Here is an 18399-nt window from a genome sequence, read left to right on the forward strand (position 1 = left end):
ATTCACTCAATTAAGTTAAGATCCATTATTTTAGTAAAATCTCATAAGTTTCATAGTGATTTACTGCTCATACAATAGACAAACAGGCTTAGCATCACGTTACAAGAGATTATTTGGTCCAGTGTAGGGTTGATTGCATACCTGCTTAAAAAAATACAAAACTATCTTCTACTGATCAATCAAGGAGTGGTATCAATATTTTCTAATGACACCAATGGAACACCATTTTCTAATGGGATACAAACAACCGCAAAAACAGTCATTACAATATGCAATTTCAGCGAGGTCAACACAGACCTGATTCATAAGAGAGACAAGGCAGCCCAGTTTAGTAGTCCCACTCCTCTCAACCCTACTACAAGCATCACATTCTTGGCTCAGAAAGAACAAAGCTCTTCTTGCACACAAATTATATTTCCTCTGAATAACAAGGCTATAGTTACAAATTAGATATTCTCAAAGTATGAAAATATACTCTCATTCACCAGTTCTTATATGCACTTAATGTAATAACTCACAGTATAGTCAATCATCTAGGACAGTCAGTTTTCATTCACAACAAATGCAGAGACCATACATAACCCACAATATATTACTAAGTTGTTATATGAAAAAATGTGTTTATAGTAAAAAACTTCTGATCTAACTACACCGCTGTATCTAAACATTCTTTGGAGACTATCCAGGAGATTATAGGGATGGTTGTTTAAAAAGTCTGTGTCAGCTGCTGTATGTGTATATCAGGAGTATCACAAAGGCATCAAATACTTGGTAGCAGTGGAATCATGGTAACTGAGAAAACACATGCATCTTGGATACAGACAGGTACAGTCAGGTGTTAAAAGGAAACACATACCTCAAGGAACGTGAGGAGCAGTGAGCATGGTAGTGTTCCACTGAAAGCAAGTAAAAATGTGAGTCACCTCATTTGCACTACAGCCCTTGCACAACATGTTTCCACTAAATCTGTCTCTCTATATATATATATAATTGTACCAGTCATTGTCTATTTCACAAAATATAGCATGGAAAGCCTAACTAGATATGGCTACATTTGTTTGCTTTTTCTCCCTATGCATCACAAAAAGAAGAATATCAAAAGACTTTTGTCCAGGACAACTGTGTTGTTACCACTTCAGGACACAAACTCCAGGATTAATTCCATTAAGGAAGATGAAGTTGTACTACACTGCTCTAAACTTTCTGCCGTAACATTGTTCTAGAGACATAGTGTTATAGGGCCATATCAGAAGCCAGAACCTACTGGCTGGTTTAGAACAGGATTAAAGGACAGATGTAGCAACTGCCTGGGAAATTATGATCTGGATATGAACACTTCCCAGTTGCAGTGGCTTGTAGACTGTGAAGAAATAACCTGAATCCCCACAGAACTATTCCGGCTCATTCACCACCAATGAGCACCAGGATATCAACATACAGGCTGGCACTGAAGAGTACTAGAGAAAAATCATATCCCTTCTACTAGAATGAAGCCTCTCTTCCAAAACAATTAACGAAAGCCGCTGCAACAGGGAGAGAAAGTAGGTATAAGAGCTGAATTGACAGAACTAATTCAGTCAAGTAAAACAAAAAGTGTTTTATCTATTGCTCTAATTAAATTAATCCAGTCCACTAGGCCAAAAAGCATTGATTCCTTGTTCTGAACTCCTCCCTTACAAATGCCAATTTCACTCTACTTTTACATTGAGCAATCTTGTCAAATAATAGACAGAGACATGAGCACTCAACCTATAAGACCATCTCAAGTGAATTATTACTTCTCTAGAGAGAGGGAAACTATAATTCTAAGATTCCTCAAAGCAAGGAAAAAAGATTCTTTGTTAGCAGCCTTTTTACTTGAAGTCTCCTAGAACTTTTTTTGCTGAATACTTTCGTGTAGTCATTCTGCAATGTTGAAACAAACAGAAGAATTAGCTGGTATGGGTGTGGTTTTTTTTTTGTTGTTTTTGTTTTTTTTTTCCTGCATAAAGGAAGATTTTAACAATACCATTATCCAGCTCAATACTCAGAACAGTTTCATTAGAATTCTCTTCTCCTGAATCACATCAATAAAGTTGAAGATCAGTCTGGTATTCATAAGTGCTGACTTACTCACAGGCTTCTTGCTGCAAATGTAGTTTTGAGATCCCAGAAATGTAACAAAGAAAGTAATTTTATTTTATAAAATGATTTTATTTCAAATCATCCTTCACAGCCAGCCTTCAACATTGTTTTACTTTGTGCATGCAACTGCTTAAAAAGACTTAATTTCACTAATTTCAAAAAACAGAACAGGAATTTCAAGATAATTCATCAATAATGGAGAAGGGTGTTTTTCAGGACAGATTTTGTTTTTCTGCCGTTTATATTAAACATTCCTTACTCCGAGTACTTTATTTTCTGTAACCAGGAAAAAATCATGCCTATTACTAAAGTCATCTAGCTGACTTTTTAAACAAGAGACCCTTGAGATGCATTTACTTGGGTGTTACAAGCAATTGTAATCTATTCTTTTAAAAAAAATCCTGTCTCCTTCCTATGACGCATATTTCAGATTTCTTCCATCTGTGAAGATAAACGTTATCAGAGAGATCAAGAATTAGCACTGAGAGAAGGAAAGCAAATGCAGGAACAATGTGGCCACAAGCACTATTTCAGAAAAAAAAAAAAAAAAAAAAAAAAAAAAAAACACTTGGCCTATTTCCAGAAAGGAATTGAGAAAAGTAATATCCAATGCAATCTCTGAAGAGTTTTCTTGCCAATTTTCTCAACTACTCATTACTTTTTCAGCTTGAAGGTGAAAACATCCAATAGAATGCTTAATTTCAGCTTTGAATTCATTAGTGCTTTAAAATGAAATTTTGCAACTGAACTAACATGTCAAAGCAGAAAACTGGCAACCTTTTGGAAAGTACATAGCTAACAAATCATCTCCAAAGATGAAGTCCACCCTAACACAAGAAACTGAGGTCACATATTCCATTTCTAAAATGTAGCTCAAACTATGCATGGATGTAATGTAGTCCTACCTGTTGTTGCAAGCTTTTTTCTAATGATACAAGGAAAGAGTCACATTTCACCTGAAAATCCTTTTGCCTTCAGCAAATTAAGAGTGGTCTCACATTTCCACACACCCCCCTCCACTTGATTCAAGTGACTAGTTCTTCCTCACATAAAAATGTGTTTTTTTCTTTTCTTTCTTTTAAATAAGGGTTTGGATAGCAGAAGAAAGAAAAAAGCAGCAGCTCGATCGGTTAAGACACTCCTCAGGATATAATAACTTATTTATGGCTTGCCAGAACTTCAACCAGCTTGCTCCTTATCTGAGATCAGAGAGAACTTCTGTAGTTCAGCATCCATTAGTCTAAACACAAGCAAAGGCAAAAGTTTGACAGAACTTTATTTAAAGCCTTTGCCATTTTCATGCCTCCAAAAAAGGGCATGGGGAGGTTTTGAAGAATTAATAAGGTAACTGCAGTTAGGACCGATGGTATCCAAGTACTTTAAAGCTATTACGTTAGCCCTTCAAACAGTCCTGCGTGGAAGATGACAGGACAGAATGCATCTGTTTTACATATCAAGAGACCAAGACTAAGAGATGAAATAACTCATGGCAAGATCACAGAGAATGTCACTAATCCAAATACAAGTCTTTCATCTTCACTCAAGAGCCAAGGCTTGCAGATTAGTCCTATGCATTCAATCCACCTGTGGATCAATCCACCACCATCAGAACTAGGGGCTCCAGAAGAACAACGGCCCAGACAGTATTGCGCTCTTCTCCAGTCCCCGTCCACGGCCAAGGGCAGGCCGCAGCCAGGGAGAATCGCTCCAACCACCATAATTCATGGCACGTCCCTCCCTCTCCCGACGGCCCTTCAGACACAGGCACTTGCATTTAGTCACCACACACGATGCACACACACACACCAACCCACGCAGGGCAGCTGTGTGTTGGCTACACAACAAGTATACACCAGTATGAGGGCAGAAGAGTCCGCCTCAGCCACAGCAGGCAGCATGCCTGCCCAGCACTGCCCGGAGGTACAGGCATTAAACCAAGTCAAAAAGTGCTGGTACATATCTGCTGGTCTATCTCTGCTGGCCAGTCACATTCCCACAACTTCAACACAGAAACCTCGAGTGAACTATGCAGCCTCCACACTACTATGTCCTTTCCTATCCACCCTGTGGGAAGTGCAGTTACCACAAGAAACATTGCTTGTCTCAACTTTGAGAGCAACAATGCAGCCTGCACATCAACGGTACGTTACACCTACAGCAGGACCGTGCCTCTAACCGCAGAGGGACAGCAGTGAGGATGCGTTCAGAGACCAAAGGGCATTTAGCAGAGGAGCACTAGACAGAAAGAGAACCTACCAAAACGCTCACAGCAGGGCTCACATGGTCCACTTCACATACAGCCTCAGCCATACCTGCCTGCTGCCCAAAGGCCAGAAATTCAGCAAGCAGTTTTCTGCTTTGTGCTACTTGAGTAGCAGCTTCTTTGGAGACAGTAAAGCTATTTCATAGTCACATCAATGTAACTGAAAGCAAAGCAGACCTCCTGTAGATAACTGTGAAAACTGCTGGAGGGATTTTCTCCCCTCACAGTGGGTACAACATCCTAGCCTACACGTCAGGATGCCAATATTTGACAAGTGAAGATAACCACAAAATCAACTCTTCACCTACTTTAGTCAACAAGTGCTAAATGAAAAAAAAAAAAAGAAATAAAACCTGTTCCAGAGGAAAGTAAAATTTTCCTGAAGATGTAAAAACAACAAACAACCTTGCAAATGTTTCCATTGCTTACTGCTAAATCTTTTTGTGTGTTCCTCTATGTACCGCTTCCAGTAATGAAGAAATAAGTACATTCTCAGTTTAGTTCTTTCCATCCATGACAGGTAAAATCCCTTTTTTATTAACTGCCTATTAGTAAGTCCCATAGTACAGTAGTTGCCAAATAAGGGAACAACAGCTCCATCTTTTATAAAGTACACTGAAAAACACAAGGAAAAGCACACTCTGCTTGAAGCAGCTGCACTTCATTGAATTATTAAAAACCTTTGCTTTTGCCACCTGGGGTCAAAATTTATCCCTGGTGAGATTCCATTGACTTAGAACAAGCTTACACCAAAGAGGAATCCAACCCAATGCCTCCAGGTACTGAAAAACTGCACAGACTCTTTGTGCTAAATATTTTTTTTCCTCACTTCAAATTCATCTCTCCTATGACTTACAGCCTAAGGAATTACAGTTTCTTTTATTGTCATTAGCTCCAGAGAATGCACGTATTTCTTTTTTTTTGAAAATGTATCTGGTCCCTATATTCTCTCTATACTATGTGAAATCAGTAGTGAAACAACCATGTTGACACATGCAAATATATTTCAGTGGAAAAGCTTATCAAAGAAAAAGGCTTCCAGAAACTCAATACATTTTTCATGTGAAGTAACAACTGTTTATCTAATAGCAGATACTCCATTTCTTGTCAAGACTGAGACACCCAGGATCACATTTGGGAATGCTGGGTTGTGGGGTATGACAGCCCTTGAGGCTTAATTCTTCCTGTCATGTGGCAACAGAGAAAACTGTGGTTTAATGCTTGCACATGCCCTGCTTAGTCCAAATTACAGAAGTTATATTGTTCTGCAGCAAAAGAAACAACCACTAATAAAGTTATTCTATAGAGAATGTAAGCAGGTTCACATATCTATGGAAACCTGCTTATATAAACCTGCTCTATATCTATATCCTGTAAAGCCAGCTGAGGTCATTTGATAGAATAATTTTAAAACAGACACAGAAAAAAAATAAAGGGCAAACACATACTAGTTAGAAGTTTGCTTGGTGTTTTTTTAAGATATGTCCTAAAGTACCTACAACTTCACTCTGCAGACCTGTGGGTTCAAGAGGTTTTGTAACCCTCCTTGATATTAGATGAGACCAAAAAATGTTTTTTAAGTTAACAAATACGCCCTTTTCCTTTTTTTTTTTTTATTGAAGAGATTATGGGCTTGGGTGTTTTTTTTATGTTTATCTTTTGAGACAAATGGAAAAGCTAACACAGCTTTAATAAGGGCCTACAGAAGAGAAAGGATATTAAAAGATCTACAAGCAAGATCCCAAATCCTGATTCCCTTCAGAAAACAAAAATTATTTTTAGCATGGTATTTACAAAACAATTACATGACGCTTAGAACTTGTTAAAGACTAGTTTCTCTTTAAAAAAAAAAGCTTTGATAAATTTCTTTCAAAAGATAAGAATTACTGCCATTCATCATACCATGCCATAAAATTTTCTGCACCATTATCTTTCAGTGTCAGTTGAACATTACCCTCCAGAGATATTCAGTAACGCTGCCATTTGCTTGCATCTATACAATTCAAGTATAGCAGTAGGGGCTTAGTATTTCTTAGAATTCCTTTGGCACCGTCCAAAGTCAGTTTTAATCAAAGAACCAGACTTTCGTGTTTACTCATTTGCTCCAATTCAGCAAAGCACTTAGACATGTGCTCAGCTGTTTTGCTGAATCAGGACCTACAATCCCTCCATGTAGGTGCAGAGTTCTGAAATTCAATTATTTATAGCTTCAGACCCTTGCTGATAAAGGAAAAATGCAGTCTGCTTAGTTCAAGCCATTCTAAGGCTGTGGTACAATTCTCCTAATATATATAACCTTTCTCTGTATCCAAACACTCAAAGTTCTTCAGAATTTTGTGCTTTCTGAAGATAAAAATACTATTTACGCATAAGTCACCCAGAAATTACACAGGATCTGACTCAGATGGGAGACAGACAGAAGATCAGGTTAAGAAACTAATGTACACAGGAGATCACCAAATGGTAGAGCTGAACAAACATTAATTTTGAGGGCCTACACTGTAGCCGACCTTCCTGGCTTCCCAATTTTCATCCGTTTTTGTATTTAAATTGCTCGTTTAAAAAACAAGACTTACTGACTGAAAGGTATTAAACTTAATTTCATACAAAGAAGTAACTCCCTGTCATTTGTTGTTGTTTTTTGTTTTTTTTTTAAATGGATCTTTTGACTTTCCAAAGTTTTCTTACCAAGCTCATTAACACAAACTCATCATATGCTTCCCTATTAGATGACCATAGATACTTAATTAGATGACCAAGATACTTAGAAATCACCATCCGGATACTGGAAGGATTTTAAAACAATCAAAACAATTTCAACCCTTAAAAGCTAGTCAGTGCCACCTAATTAGAATTTCTCAGAATGAGTGAGTAATGGCCTCTCATTGAAAGAGTACAGCCACTCCCTTTACGGCCTGGACTCAAGGGATCCCAGCCCTTCCAGCCTCTCAAATTCAATGTGGCAGTGGCACAGGTACGACATAAGCCAGGCACAGCACACAACCAGCCTGCTGCTCCCTCAACTCTGAGTTTGCAAGCCCATAAATGCTGAGTCAATATTCCCTAAAAGACTGACTTGTCCAGACAGTTGAGGGACAGAAGGTACTGGGTGGTTTTTCAAGGAAGGTAGAGGTTGGTTGGTTGCGATAATGAAGTGAAAGAAGAGGGAAGTGGAGTGTAAACTCTTTATGGATTCGAAAGTTAAAACCAGTCTGTGCTTTATTTCAGTTACAATAATTCAAGAGCCAACCTCTGTCCCTTGGTTCTCATCCTCTAACTGCAATTTAAACAAATAAACCCCCATACACACCTCTGGCAACAAATATTTTGAGGAAAAATAAGACTAGCACTTCAACTACATCTGGGAAACAAACAGCAAAAAGGTCTAAAGTCTAACAGGAAAGGAAATTTGCACGAGTGACTCCCAACATATAATTTTTTTTCTTTCAATCACATCCTTCACGTGACAGCGGAAGAACTTTCTATTTTACTTTGTAGAATCCTATATTGCTTTTGGAAACAGTGTTCATTGTTGAGGAAAATTCCTCCTGAAAAAAACAGACGTCATGACAACACCTCTTTTTTTTCCTATTGTTACGCTTATTAATATGGCACCATCACCACTGTGTCTAGGGGCACAAATGCAAAAGATATATTAGTGTACAAGCAAATAGGCTTATTGAAAATGAAGCACACATGCTCTGAGCACCACAAGATTACTCATAAGAACAAGTATGCAGAAAGAAAAAAAAATGCCAGGGTAACAGTACAGCAGAGAAACAGGAAATAGAGATGTTGAAAGAAAACCATAAAGGCAGATCTAACGTGAGTAGAAAAGGCAGTATAATAGAAACTGGGTAAATTCTTCAGCATATCCACTTATAATGCAATTCTTACAGTCTCTCCAGCAGCCTGACAACAACTGGAAATCTCTGTCACAAGGAGAGACATATCTACAGGGTAAGCGTAGGCAGCACCAAGTATCACAGGGACTGAAGGAGAGAACATAGCTGCATGTGCAGATTTTGGTCAGCTACAGATGCCATGGCTGCACTGCTTTGTCCACAGCAGGGACAATTTATGCTACCCGAAAATCCACCAAGGACAAGAAAAACAAGAAAAGTCCAAGTTAACTACATGTTTCCCACTCCTTCAGAGGAGAACCTATCTTGTTAAAGTCTGGCCCCCAGGGTCTAGGACAGGTACGCACTTCAGCTGTCCTCCAAGACATTTTATCATGACATCTATCATGCACCCAATGGCACGGATTTGCAAGCAAGGAAAACAAATGTTTTGGCCTTTGATTTAAGCTACACTAAGACAGAATGTTTTTGCTCCCAAGACTGCAAAGACTTGCTTTTGAGGTTACCCACAGCGCTAATAGCTTAGGTGAAGTTCCTACTGCAGGTTGCCTCATCTTAGTTTAAGCCTACTTCAAAACCCTATTTCCTTCAGACAGGCAAGTAGTTTGCCAGCAATTCTTCTCACCTTTCTTCTCACCATCCTTTAGACTTTCCATAGGGAAGAAAAAAATCTCATAGCAATTCAGGCTTTCCTTGCATTTTTTTTTCTGTATAATCAAAGCAGCAAAAATATGAGCCTACAAGAAATTTGTGTGCAGACGTAAAACAGATTCAGATGAGAATTTAGACATATACATACCAGCAGTAATAAGTGGTAGAGAAAGAGAAATATTCTTCACTTATCTATATAGCCCACTTTCAACGTAAAATCAGTGAAGAGTATGCCTTACTACTACCATGAAAAACATGCATATTCAAAACTGAGCCACATGACTGCATCTCTGTGCATCGTGACATCTAACTGGATTTTTTGGAGAGATATTTAACACATTAATACTTTTAAAACATTGAAAAAAAAAGTTGAGATTCTCTCTAGAAGATCACCTGTATTTGAAGAGGTAACAATGCTGAAAATACCAAAAAGTCAGCAACAAAATCTACACCTACAATAGCAACGTCAGTGCACAACTGATTAACAAAAGAAAGGTCTGCTCTTCTTCATCAGCCTCGCTATTTCAGAAACAGAGTAGGCTGGAATAAGGCTCAACATATAAAAATCAGCACCCCAGGGAGGTGGCATGCTGCCCCCTGCCTCCCCCAGGCTTCACCACAGGCACACAGGGATTTTATTCATACTTCTTAGTTTTATTTATATTTCTTATTTTTCTTTATACTATGGAAGTACTATTTCATTAATTGTACAAGCCTGAAGAAATGAGAGTTCTTTGCTCCAGTGATGAAGAGCCTGCGGAACCCTGGCCGTAAGGCTGACAACAGCTCAGTCACCCACCACTGCTTTTTCCACACTTAGGACTGGAACACATCGCTTGCTCCCATCTGTATTTCACCAAGACACAAACTCCCACATTTACTTCTGAGATTGTAAAGCATGGTTGTTTATGTTAACAGGATTTGGTGACTACTAACACAAAAGTGTTGCAAAAACTCTTTAAATAACCTTCAAAGAGCTGTCCTTCCTCAGTTGCAATTATGTATTTGATCTTGATCTCCCCCCCTTCCTCAGCACAGTCCTTAGTTCCTTATTGCCTGTATTTTACTGTAATCATGACGTACTGTAAATGGCACAAAGCATTCTCATTAGGAATTCATTACAAAAATAAAAAGCACTGAACAAAACCAAAACCCACCAGGCAGGCACATCCAGAAACCACAACAGTAGCATTCCCTATCCTTGCCCTAACTGACTGCAAACCTCACTACTACTCCCTTTTGCTCTCTTCTTCGCATGTAGACAAGGATCAATCTCCAAGAGAGAAGTAACTTTGAAGCTAGCCTGTCTCTGGGCTGGAGGCTGGACCAAGTTCCAGAGGTCCCTTCCAATCAAGGTCATTCTGTGACTATTTTTGAAAAAGCATCTAATCAAACCCACAGCTATAGTGATTTTAAAGGGTTTGCATCAAGAATATCCGTCAAGAGAGGAATACACAGAGCTAGGAAGTAAAACCAAAAAGAAACATAACATTTCCAAAGAAAAACGCTAGGGTTTCTGAACACCGAATAACTGTAACAGTACTGTATTTGGTAACACTTTTAAAGTAGTGTTTTTACTTAAAGATGGCATTAAGAAGTAAGCAAACTTCCTTAGGTAAGCAACAACAAAAAGGAACTGTGGTTGCAATCAACTAGAACACAGTTTTTATTTTCTACACTGGTACTTCTTTTTAAAGTAGTTTTTTTTGTGTGTGAATTTACAAGGATTCAGAATCACTCTAAGTAATCCTTCTTCTCAGCCAAGACCAGCATTCAAATCCTCAGCTCAAGCCACAGACACACTCAGACACACCCTGCATTGCTAAAAGTTCATCTGCAGTGAAGCTATTGCAAAATGTTAACATCATGTACTATTAAATAATCAAAGTTACTAATGTTGGATGAATGCCTTCAGGAGGTCAGCCCCAGAGAAAGTCCCACAAGGTCTGAGGGCTTGAAACAACATAATTTTCCATGCTGATGGTGAAAGGAAGCCAAATTGTAACATATTTAATTGCTCAGCCACATCTCCTCCGAAGCTGGTCATCTTTTCCACAATGAGGACATCTCAGATTTAAGCAAGCCATCTGTCCACTTTTCCCACTACCTCATTTTGACTGACTATATATCCACTTGGCCTCTTCTCCAATGACCCATGCTTGTATGCAAACTGGACACATAAGAGGCTTCCCCTTGTAACCACAGGAAGAACACTGACAAACAAACATACTCAGAAGAATCACTTCAACACTTGAAGAACCTTGAATATAAGCTTGGTGCTTGAAGTCTACAGATCTTTTTCATTTCTTTGTCACAAGTTATTGCAAAACACTCTTTTAAAAATTCCTGTTGTAGACAAGATGTGAGGCAGGTTCAATCCCCATAAAAGGTACTGTATTTTTCCTATCCTGAGACCTCCAGTAACACTGTCAACGTTCAAGAAAACGCCTTCATCACCACCACTGACAGTTAACTTTGAAACAGATTTGATAGTTGTCAGGAATGACACAGGTAAAGCTTGTCCCAGCAGAAGATGAAGGATGTACTCAGTGCCCTACTACAATACTCTTCACACTTATTTTTCTGGAATTGTTGTTATCAATTTTATAAACTAAGTAATTGTAATTTAATTACAGATTAGAGACCTTGAAGGAAGCGCTGAGCTGGTACATATGTTCAGTACTACAGAGACCCTAGCTCAGGTTCTGAAGAGACACAGCTTCACCAGCACAACCCTGCACCCAGAGTAATAAACGTAGCCTCTCAAAATGGTGAGCCGTTCAGCCTTGGTATCACATTAGCAAAGCCACCCTGCTTCCATTCCCAAAGGCTTTCTTGGCAACCTACCTTAAGAACATACAGGCACCATGCAATTCAATTTTATAAATTAAAGTAATTTACATTACTACTGAAGTTCTTTAATGATTTTAAGAGGGAACACAGATGAAAAAAAAACTTATAGAAAACAGCATCATTTATCATATCGCCATACTACTGGTCATGATCACAATAGTTTTATATTTACATCTAGGTTTTATACAAACTTCAGGCAGCCTACATTTTACCAACGTGAAAAACTATGTTTGATCAGTAATTCTGAATACATACAGTAAGTTAGATTGAATGCATGATTTACATAATGCCACCTACCTGCAGCTGCAAAACACAAAATCAAAGCAAACACTGAAGTCACACAAGTTGAAGACATTTTTGCAAACACTATCTTCTCAAATCAGCTCCCTTTGTAGCTCTTCATGTAGATTTACTTGCTTTGAAAAATGTGGTGTGCTTTGAAATCAAATCTTCCAGACTTCAAATTGCCTACAGAAAGATATAAAAATAAATTTTAATATAAATATAACTTACAGAAATGTTACTAGCTATTTACAATTATCTCTTTCATAAAAAGAGAAATAGAATTCTCTTTCTTAAAAGGCTATTACAGGAGTGCACTTTATATTGCCAGACTGGCCAGGTAGTGATGGCCTACTACTTTTTCCCCTTCTGTACTTCAGCACTTCTTTGTGTCCCTTGCTCTTTCATATCATCCATTGTGCAAGTTGTGATCTTCTTGAAAGTGAAAACCCAGAGTCCTTTCTGTTAACTAATACTGAAGTCCTGCTGAAGCCTGGAAATGGTACTCAGCCTCAGAAAAGTTTATTTTAACTATGCAAACTCTCCCTGGGACACTTCAACATTCATTTATTTAATTATCTGCTGCCACCTTTATTATACCACAAAGAGATGTTTCGTGTGTGCCCTAGCTGGTTTACAGGTAACAAGGTAAATCAAACTCATTCCTCAGTATAACAACTTGAGAAATATTTCAAGATCACTTGACACTAAATATAAAGCTGTTCAGATATTTTAAGAGATTTCAAGACTTCATATTCCAGGTCAATAAAACAAACAAACAAAAACACCTTAAATGTGCTGTACAAACAAATGACAATACAAGAGATACCTGCAAGAATTTGAAAATAGTGTAAAATTCTGAATCCACAATGCATGCCACAGATTTTTAAGGGGAAATGCATAATACACCCAATATCCTATTCCACTTCTTTCTTTCTTTATTTTTTAAATCTATTGTCAGCTATTTAGGTGTCCAGAATGAAATCATGGGCCATGCAGGTACAGAACTGGAATGTTGATACACATTCAATCAAATAAAGATCTCATCTATTTCACTCCCTTAGCAGCAGCAACGGATGCCAGATAGTGCCTCAGCAAGCACTAACATTGCAAACAACCATCAGGAGCCACTTGACAGAAAAACATCGAGTCAAGACCACGTCCTAAAACTGTGACAACATGAACACCATTTAAAAAGGTACTTGCTGACATTAAATGGAATGAAATACACAGTCAGACCAAACCAGGATTACAGTGTGCCATGCCGTGGATGACCAGAAGTCCACACAAGGCAAATATGTGCCTACATCACCACTTGAAGATACCTGCTGGCAGCACTCCTACAGCTACGAGGAAAACACCAGAAATCACTCTTCAGATTTTCTCCAGGGGTTACCCTGCAGGGACAGCCCTATCCTCTGCAGAGGGAGCTGCAGCTACCCACCAAGAAAGAACAAACCGTCAGCACCCACGGCCAGGAGCAAGGCCGCAGGCAGATCTTTAGCTCAGCACCCAGCTCCTGGCACACCCAGCCCGTCTCAGGGGTGCCACAGGAGCAGCTCTGCACAGCTGGACACCACACTTCACGCGATGGAAACACGGTGGCAAAGATGAAGCTGAGCATCTATCACAACGTGGGTTTCACGCAGTCCACTTCCAAGCTCTGTGTCCCCTAGGATTCACTTGCTTTCTACCAGATTTTAGCACACAGTATTTTAGGTTGAAATTTCAGAAGCGATGCTCACTCCTCCTCACCACATATCTTCCAGCAGCTTAGCAACACTGTCTAGATAGCAGCAGTGGAGGAAGGAAGCCCTTAGACAAATGATAACACCTGTAATTCTACCTAACAGTCTTTATTTCTACCAATCAGAGCTCATTCTGAGAAGAACAGTTTTATTGATGATGGTGAAGAGAGACATTTATTACTTCGCATAACAAAAACAAGATCCGGGACTCTTAAGAAAAAAACCCGCAGAAGGATGAACGCACACACACAGACACACACTCAATGCTTGCGTGACTGAAGACAGTCCAAAACAGAAAAGCCTCAGAAAATGATGGCTTCCTTGGACAATTTACAGGGGTTGTAAAAATTATTCATCCTGAACCTACTGGAAGCATTCTGTGAGTTCCCAGCTACCTCTCACTACACACACAGCCCCCAGGAATGTAAGGTTACATAGCTAAATATAGCGATCCACGAGGGACCCTGAATTTTGTGGTAAATTAAGGCCAACCTTTATTAAGTGGAAATAATACATTGTTGACAAGAGTGTTGGACAATCCTTTAATACAAAAGTTTTGAACATGAAGATCCAAATCAAACAGATTTAATGCCAAAATGGCAAACTATAAGGAACTTATGGCAGATACTGAACATCATTTGGGAAGTCAAATGTGAGCTGGAATCATTTGATGCTACTCTAGATGAATAGAAACCTAAATCTACTCAGTGAGAGTATTTGGTTGCTTACTCAACTTTTAATGATGCCATAAAGATAGAATGATAAATACAGCAAATCATAAGGTTTCTGCCTAACATTAGCTATAAAAGATCATTATAACATGCTGTAAGGTGTTGTAAGTGCAAACAGGCAATGAATAAGCATTCTGAAATTTGATGAAATGGTTATACTTCAGCAGCTTGATAATAATTAACAAAAGAGAAACTAGAAAAAAGAGCAAATGGAGCACATATACTCAGTAATATACTAAACAGGAAAATGCAAGATGTTACTTAGATTACACTGCCATGAGCATAAACCTCTTTCTTCAGTGACATTTTTGTAAGGCACACAGCTGTGCAGAAATGGGAAGCACAGGGAAAGAACTGTAGATAAAGCTACATTACTAAGAACAGTTCAGCATCCCATGCTGTATCGGCCACCTACCCAAGCATGTTAAAATGCCAAGTTTAAATTCAGCTTTGATTTTGGAAGAATGATTTAAAAGGGGGAGAGAATGCATACACATTTCCATCCCCAAGCAAAACCAAAAGAGTCATTTTTATCCCTACCGCAACCCACTGACCAAACCATTTTCAAGGTTTAACCTAGAGCTGAAGGATACAATCCAAAAGGCCTAGGCTTCTCTTCAATTCTGCCAGCTCACAAAAGATGAATATTAAAAACTTAAATGAAAATTAGGAAGAGCTTTCTGAAGAAAGGGCTCACTAGCTTGAAGATAAGTGTTCACAGAATTTAAAAGGGGGAGTCAGACACTGAGACACCATGTGAAAGGGTGACAAACTGACAGCAATTTTCATGAATTTAGGAACTCCCAGCTACACAGATTTCTGAATAAAACAGTTTAAATCAGAAAGCACAGAACGTGATAATTTAAGAATAAAGATAACAAGTGCACAATTTGCAGGATTTTGGAAAACCTGATCATCTTCACCTGTGACTGGAAAGGTGCTCAACAACTAGGTCTGTAGTTTCAGTGACGGTATCTAAAAGCAAAAAGACACTAAAGAAGAAAACGGAGGCATCAGTTTGCCTTGCATGTTTGATATTTGGGAGCAGTCCTTTTCTATTTGGCCATCTGCAATCCACAGAATACAGGTGTTTCATCCAGCGTCAGTCCTTCAGTCACCTATGAAGCTGCTATTATCTGACAGTACCAAAGATAAACAAAAAAGAAATGGGTGATTAAAAAAAAACATTTCTGGTGCAAAACATGCCATATTTTGCTTCACTGTGAAACCTGTTGTAACCAGAAGAATATGTGAAACCTGCAGATTAAGAAAAGTTGAAGCAGTCCACAGAACAGGGGGATGTTTCTTTCGAAATAAGAGAAAAAAGCTGTGCAAAAGCATTGGGAACCTAAACTATTTATCCAAGAAATAAACATAACTGTTAGTCAATTTGAGATTCAAAAGAAATTTCCAAGAGAATCATCTTTTCCTTTAGGGTATATCTGGGTAGCTATTTTTGCAGCTGAGGTCATGAAAGGGCAAATTAAAAGTATAACCAAAAAACCTTGACAAGGAAGAGGAAGAGATGTCATGAGGGCTTCAGGATTACTAATACACTGTTTTAATCCCAATGTTTTATATTACTGCAGGCTGTAAGAAAAGGGGATAAAAAAGGATATCTGGGGTCACTGAAGAATCGTAGTCCAAGAGGCATAGCCTGGTGGGATTGTTTTTTAATGAAGTTTGCTGTGGTGGAGGCCACTCATCCTGATGAAAACAAGGGGCCTAAACACCACAAAAGAGACTGCTTCACTGTCACTTATCTTTGCAAACAGGAATAAATGCAACTGAGAAAATTAGGAAAAGCCTTAATAGGAGATTTTCTTAGGGGCGGAAGACTTGGGAGAATATAGAGGGGAAAACATATGATGAAGCACATGGCAGAAAGGACAGGAAGAGGAGGAAGCATGAGTAAGGTTTTAATTAGGTTTAAAGTTATGTCCATCAGAATTTTGATGCATTAAGACCTTGCTAGAAACCAAGGGAAAATAATATGCTTTTGCAGGACACTGGGACATGCTGACTGGCCTGTGAGCTTGACTAACTACAAAAGGACAAATCTCATAGCTTTTTTTATACTAGATGATAACAAATGCTCCTTAATTCATCAGTGGTATTTAAAAGAATCTGACTGTTACAGCCAGCAGCAGCAAGCACAAAACACAAATCACTTCACTGCACTACTGCCACTGCTCTACCTTTCATTAGCTGAAATATTTTTCTTTGTACAAATCTGCTGTCTTCCTCAGAACTCAGTCTTTTGTGGATTTTTTAAAAACTATCCTTTGAACTAGAAAGTCACCTTTAATGCTACAACATGACCCAAGAATTCAAAAGTTGAAAGCATGCCATATCCTCTAAAAAACACCACTAAGGATTTCCCAGTTCTCAATGGCAGGTGCTACCAGGATCTAAGGCTCTGTGGATGGCTTGTTACTAAGAAAACATTCTGTGCTGTTTTGCCACTAGATGAACTGTTTCTATTCCTATGCCTGTTTAACATTCTCCAAAAAAACAGGACAGGATTCAGCTTCAGAAGTGTTTGAAGGGCTACACATGAAAATGAGCAAGTATAAGCCCTACAATATCACTATTATTAAGCAGTGCCTGCAGAACATTTGAGAACTTTTCACCTCAGCCTCTTCCTGTACTTCTAGCAAAATAACTATTACTCGTGGCTCCCCTTGAGATCAGCAGTCTCTTTAGCTTCAGTTTTTACACACTTTTCTTCTGTTCAATTTATTTTTGCCTACAAGGAAGCTGAGAGAAAGTAAAGCCCAACTTGACAATATAGATGCCTGCAGGACACCACAGCCACAGGTTTAGGGATGTTTGTTTGCTATTATAGGTTTCTATACTGCAGAAATTCACCACAGTCATTGCCAAACTGGGTTCTCAATGCTTTGTTTTTCCCCTTTTTTTCCCCTGTTCCTTTAAGCCTTTTCCCCAGTAGTCACCATCTGTTTCTCTAATCACCACCTACCTTTCCCATACAAGTTCTTCCCTTGCCTTAACTCTATCACACTCCCTGTCCAACCTTTTCCTTTCTGCCTGAAGAATAACTTCCATTTCCTCTCCTCCTTATCAACGTGGACTCTGGTAATTCTCTCTTCTTTCCATGCACGATGCCAGAGGTTACAGAGCTCTCTATAACACTGCTAACAAACACTTCTGTGCCAAAGCGAGCTAAGAAATCTTCCTCCACTAAACCACGTCAGAAGTCCCACCAAAGTGAATGGGGATACTCGAGTGAAGCCAGCACGATCTGTCCCTTTGTGTTGTTTTGCCATAGCAACGTGAACCCAAGTTTTTAGGCTATCCAAGAAGGCCTTCACAGCCAAAGCTTTTTCACTTTTTGTTTGTTTGTTTTATGCATGGCAACCATTTAGCTTATTTAACCAGTTTTTTCCTCCCACTTGTCTACATTGGCTCCCCATGTGAATGCAGTAAATACATACATTGCTTGCATCGGTAATAAAAGACCAGTCATTTGTAATGAAGCGCACCCATGCTCAACAAAAATCTCACAGATGGTTAACTGCACAAGCAGTTCTATAAACTTAAAACAGTTTTGGAAGAGTTTATATATAACTTCACTCATTAAATCTGCATTTCAGTAGATTTCCTTTTTATTAGGATGACATTTATCCTCTCTTGATTCTGCGTGATTTACACACGCGCAAGTCGGAAGCTGACTAATAAGGTTAGCAAATATTAATGTGGGACTGAAAATGTGTGTGCATTTTTAATGCCTATGTCCAAGGCACATACATGAAGTTCCACCATTCAGAACTCAAAACAGTAACTTATTCATAAACTATTAAGGGGATAGATTCTGTTTTAGAAACAAAGTAGTTTCATTTTCAGAGAATACATGAATAGTA

At 38.7% G+C, this 18399-nt stretch overlaps 1 protein-coding gene across 3 annotated transcripts in view; it reads right to left on the reverse strand.

Annotated features, from left to right (window-relative positions):
* Window positions 1-18399, reverse strand: part of TGFBR3 (transforming growth factor beta receptor 3) — a 161014-nt gene that overhangs the window by 110335 nt on the left and 32280 nt on the right. For all 3 annotated transcript variants that reach the window (XM_084527515.1, XM_084527514.1, XM_084527513.1), the window contains one exon: window positions 12052-12222. In XM_084527515.1, coding sequence (XP_084383641.1) covers window positions 12052-12109 — 58 coding nt within the window. In that variant the 5' untranslated portion in view covers window positions 12110-12222. The remainder of the gene's footprint in view (window positions 1-12051; window positions 12223-18399) is intronic.

Source organism: Aythya ferina (assembly GCF_964211825.1).
Source record: "Aythya ferina genome assembly, chromosome: 8".
Lineage (NCBI taxonomy): Eukaryota > Metazoa > Chordata > Aves > Anseriformes > Anatidae > Aythya > Aythya ferina.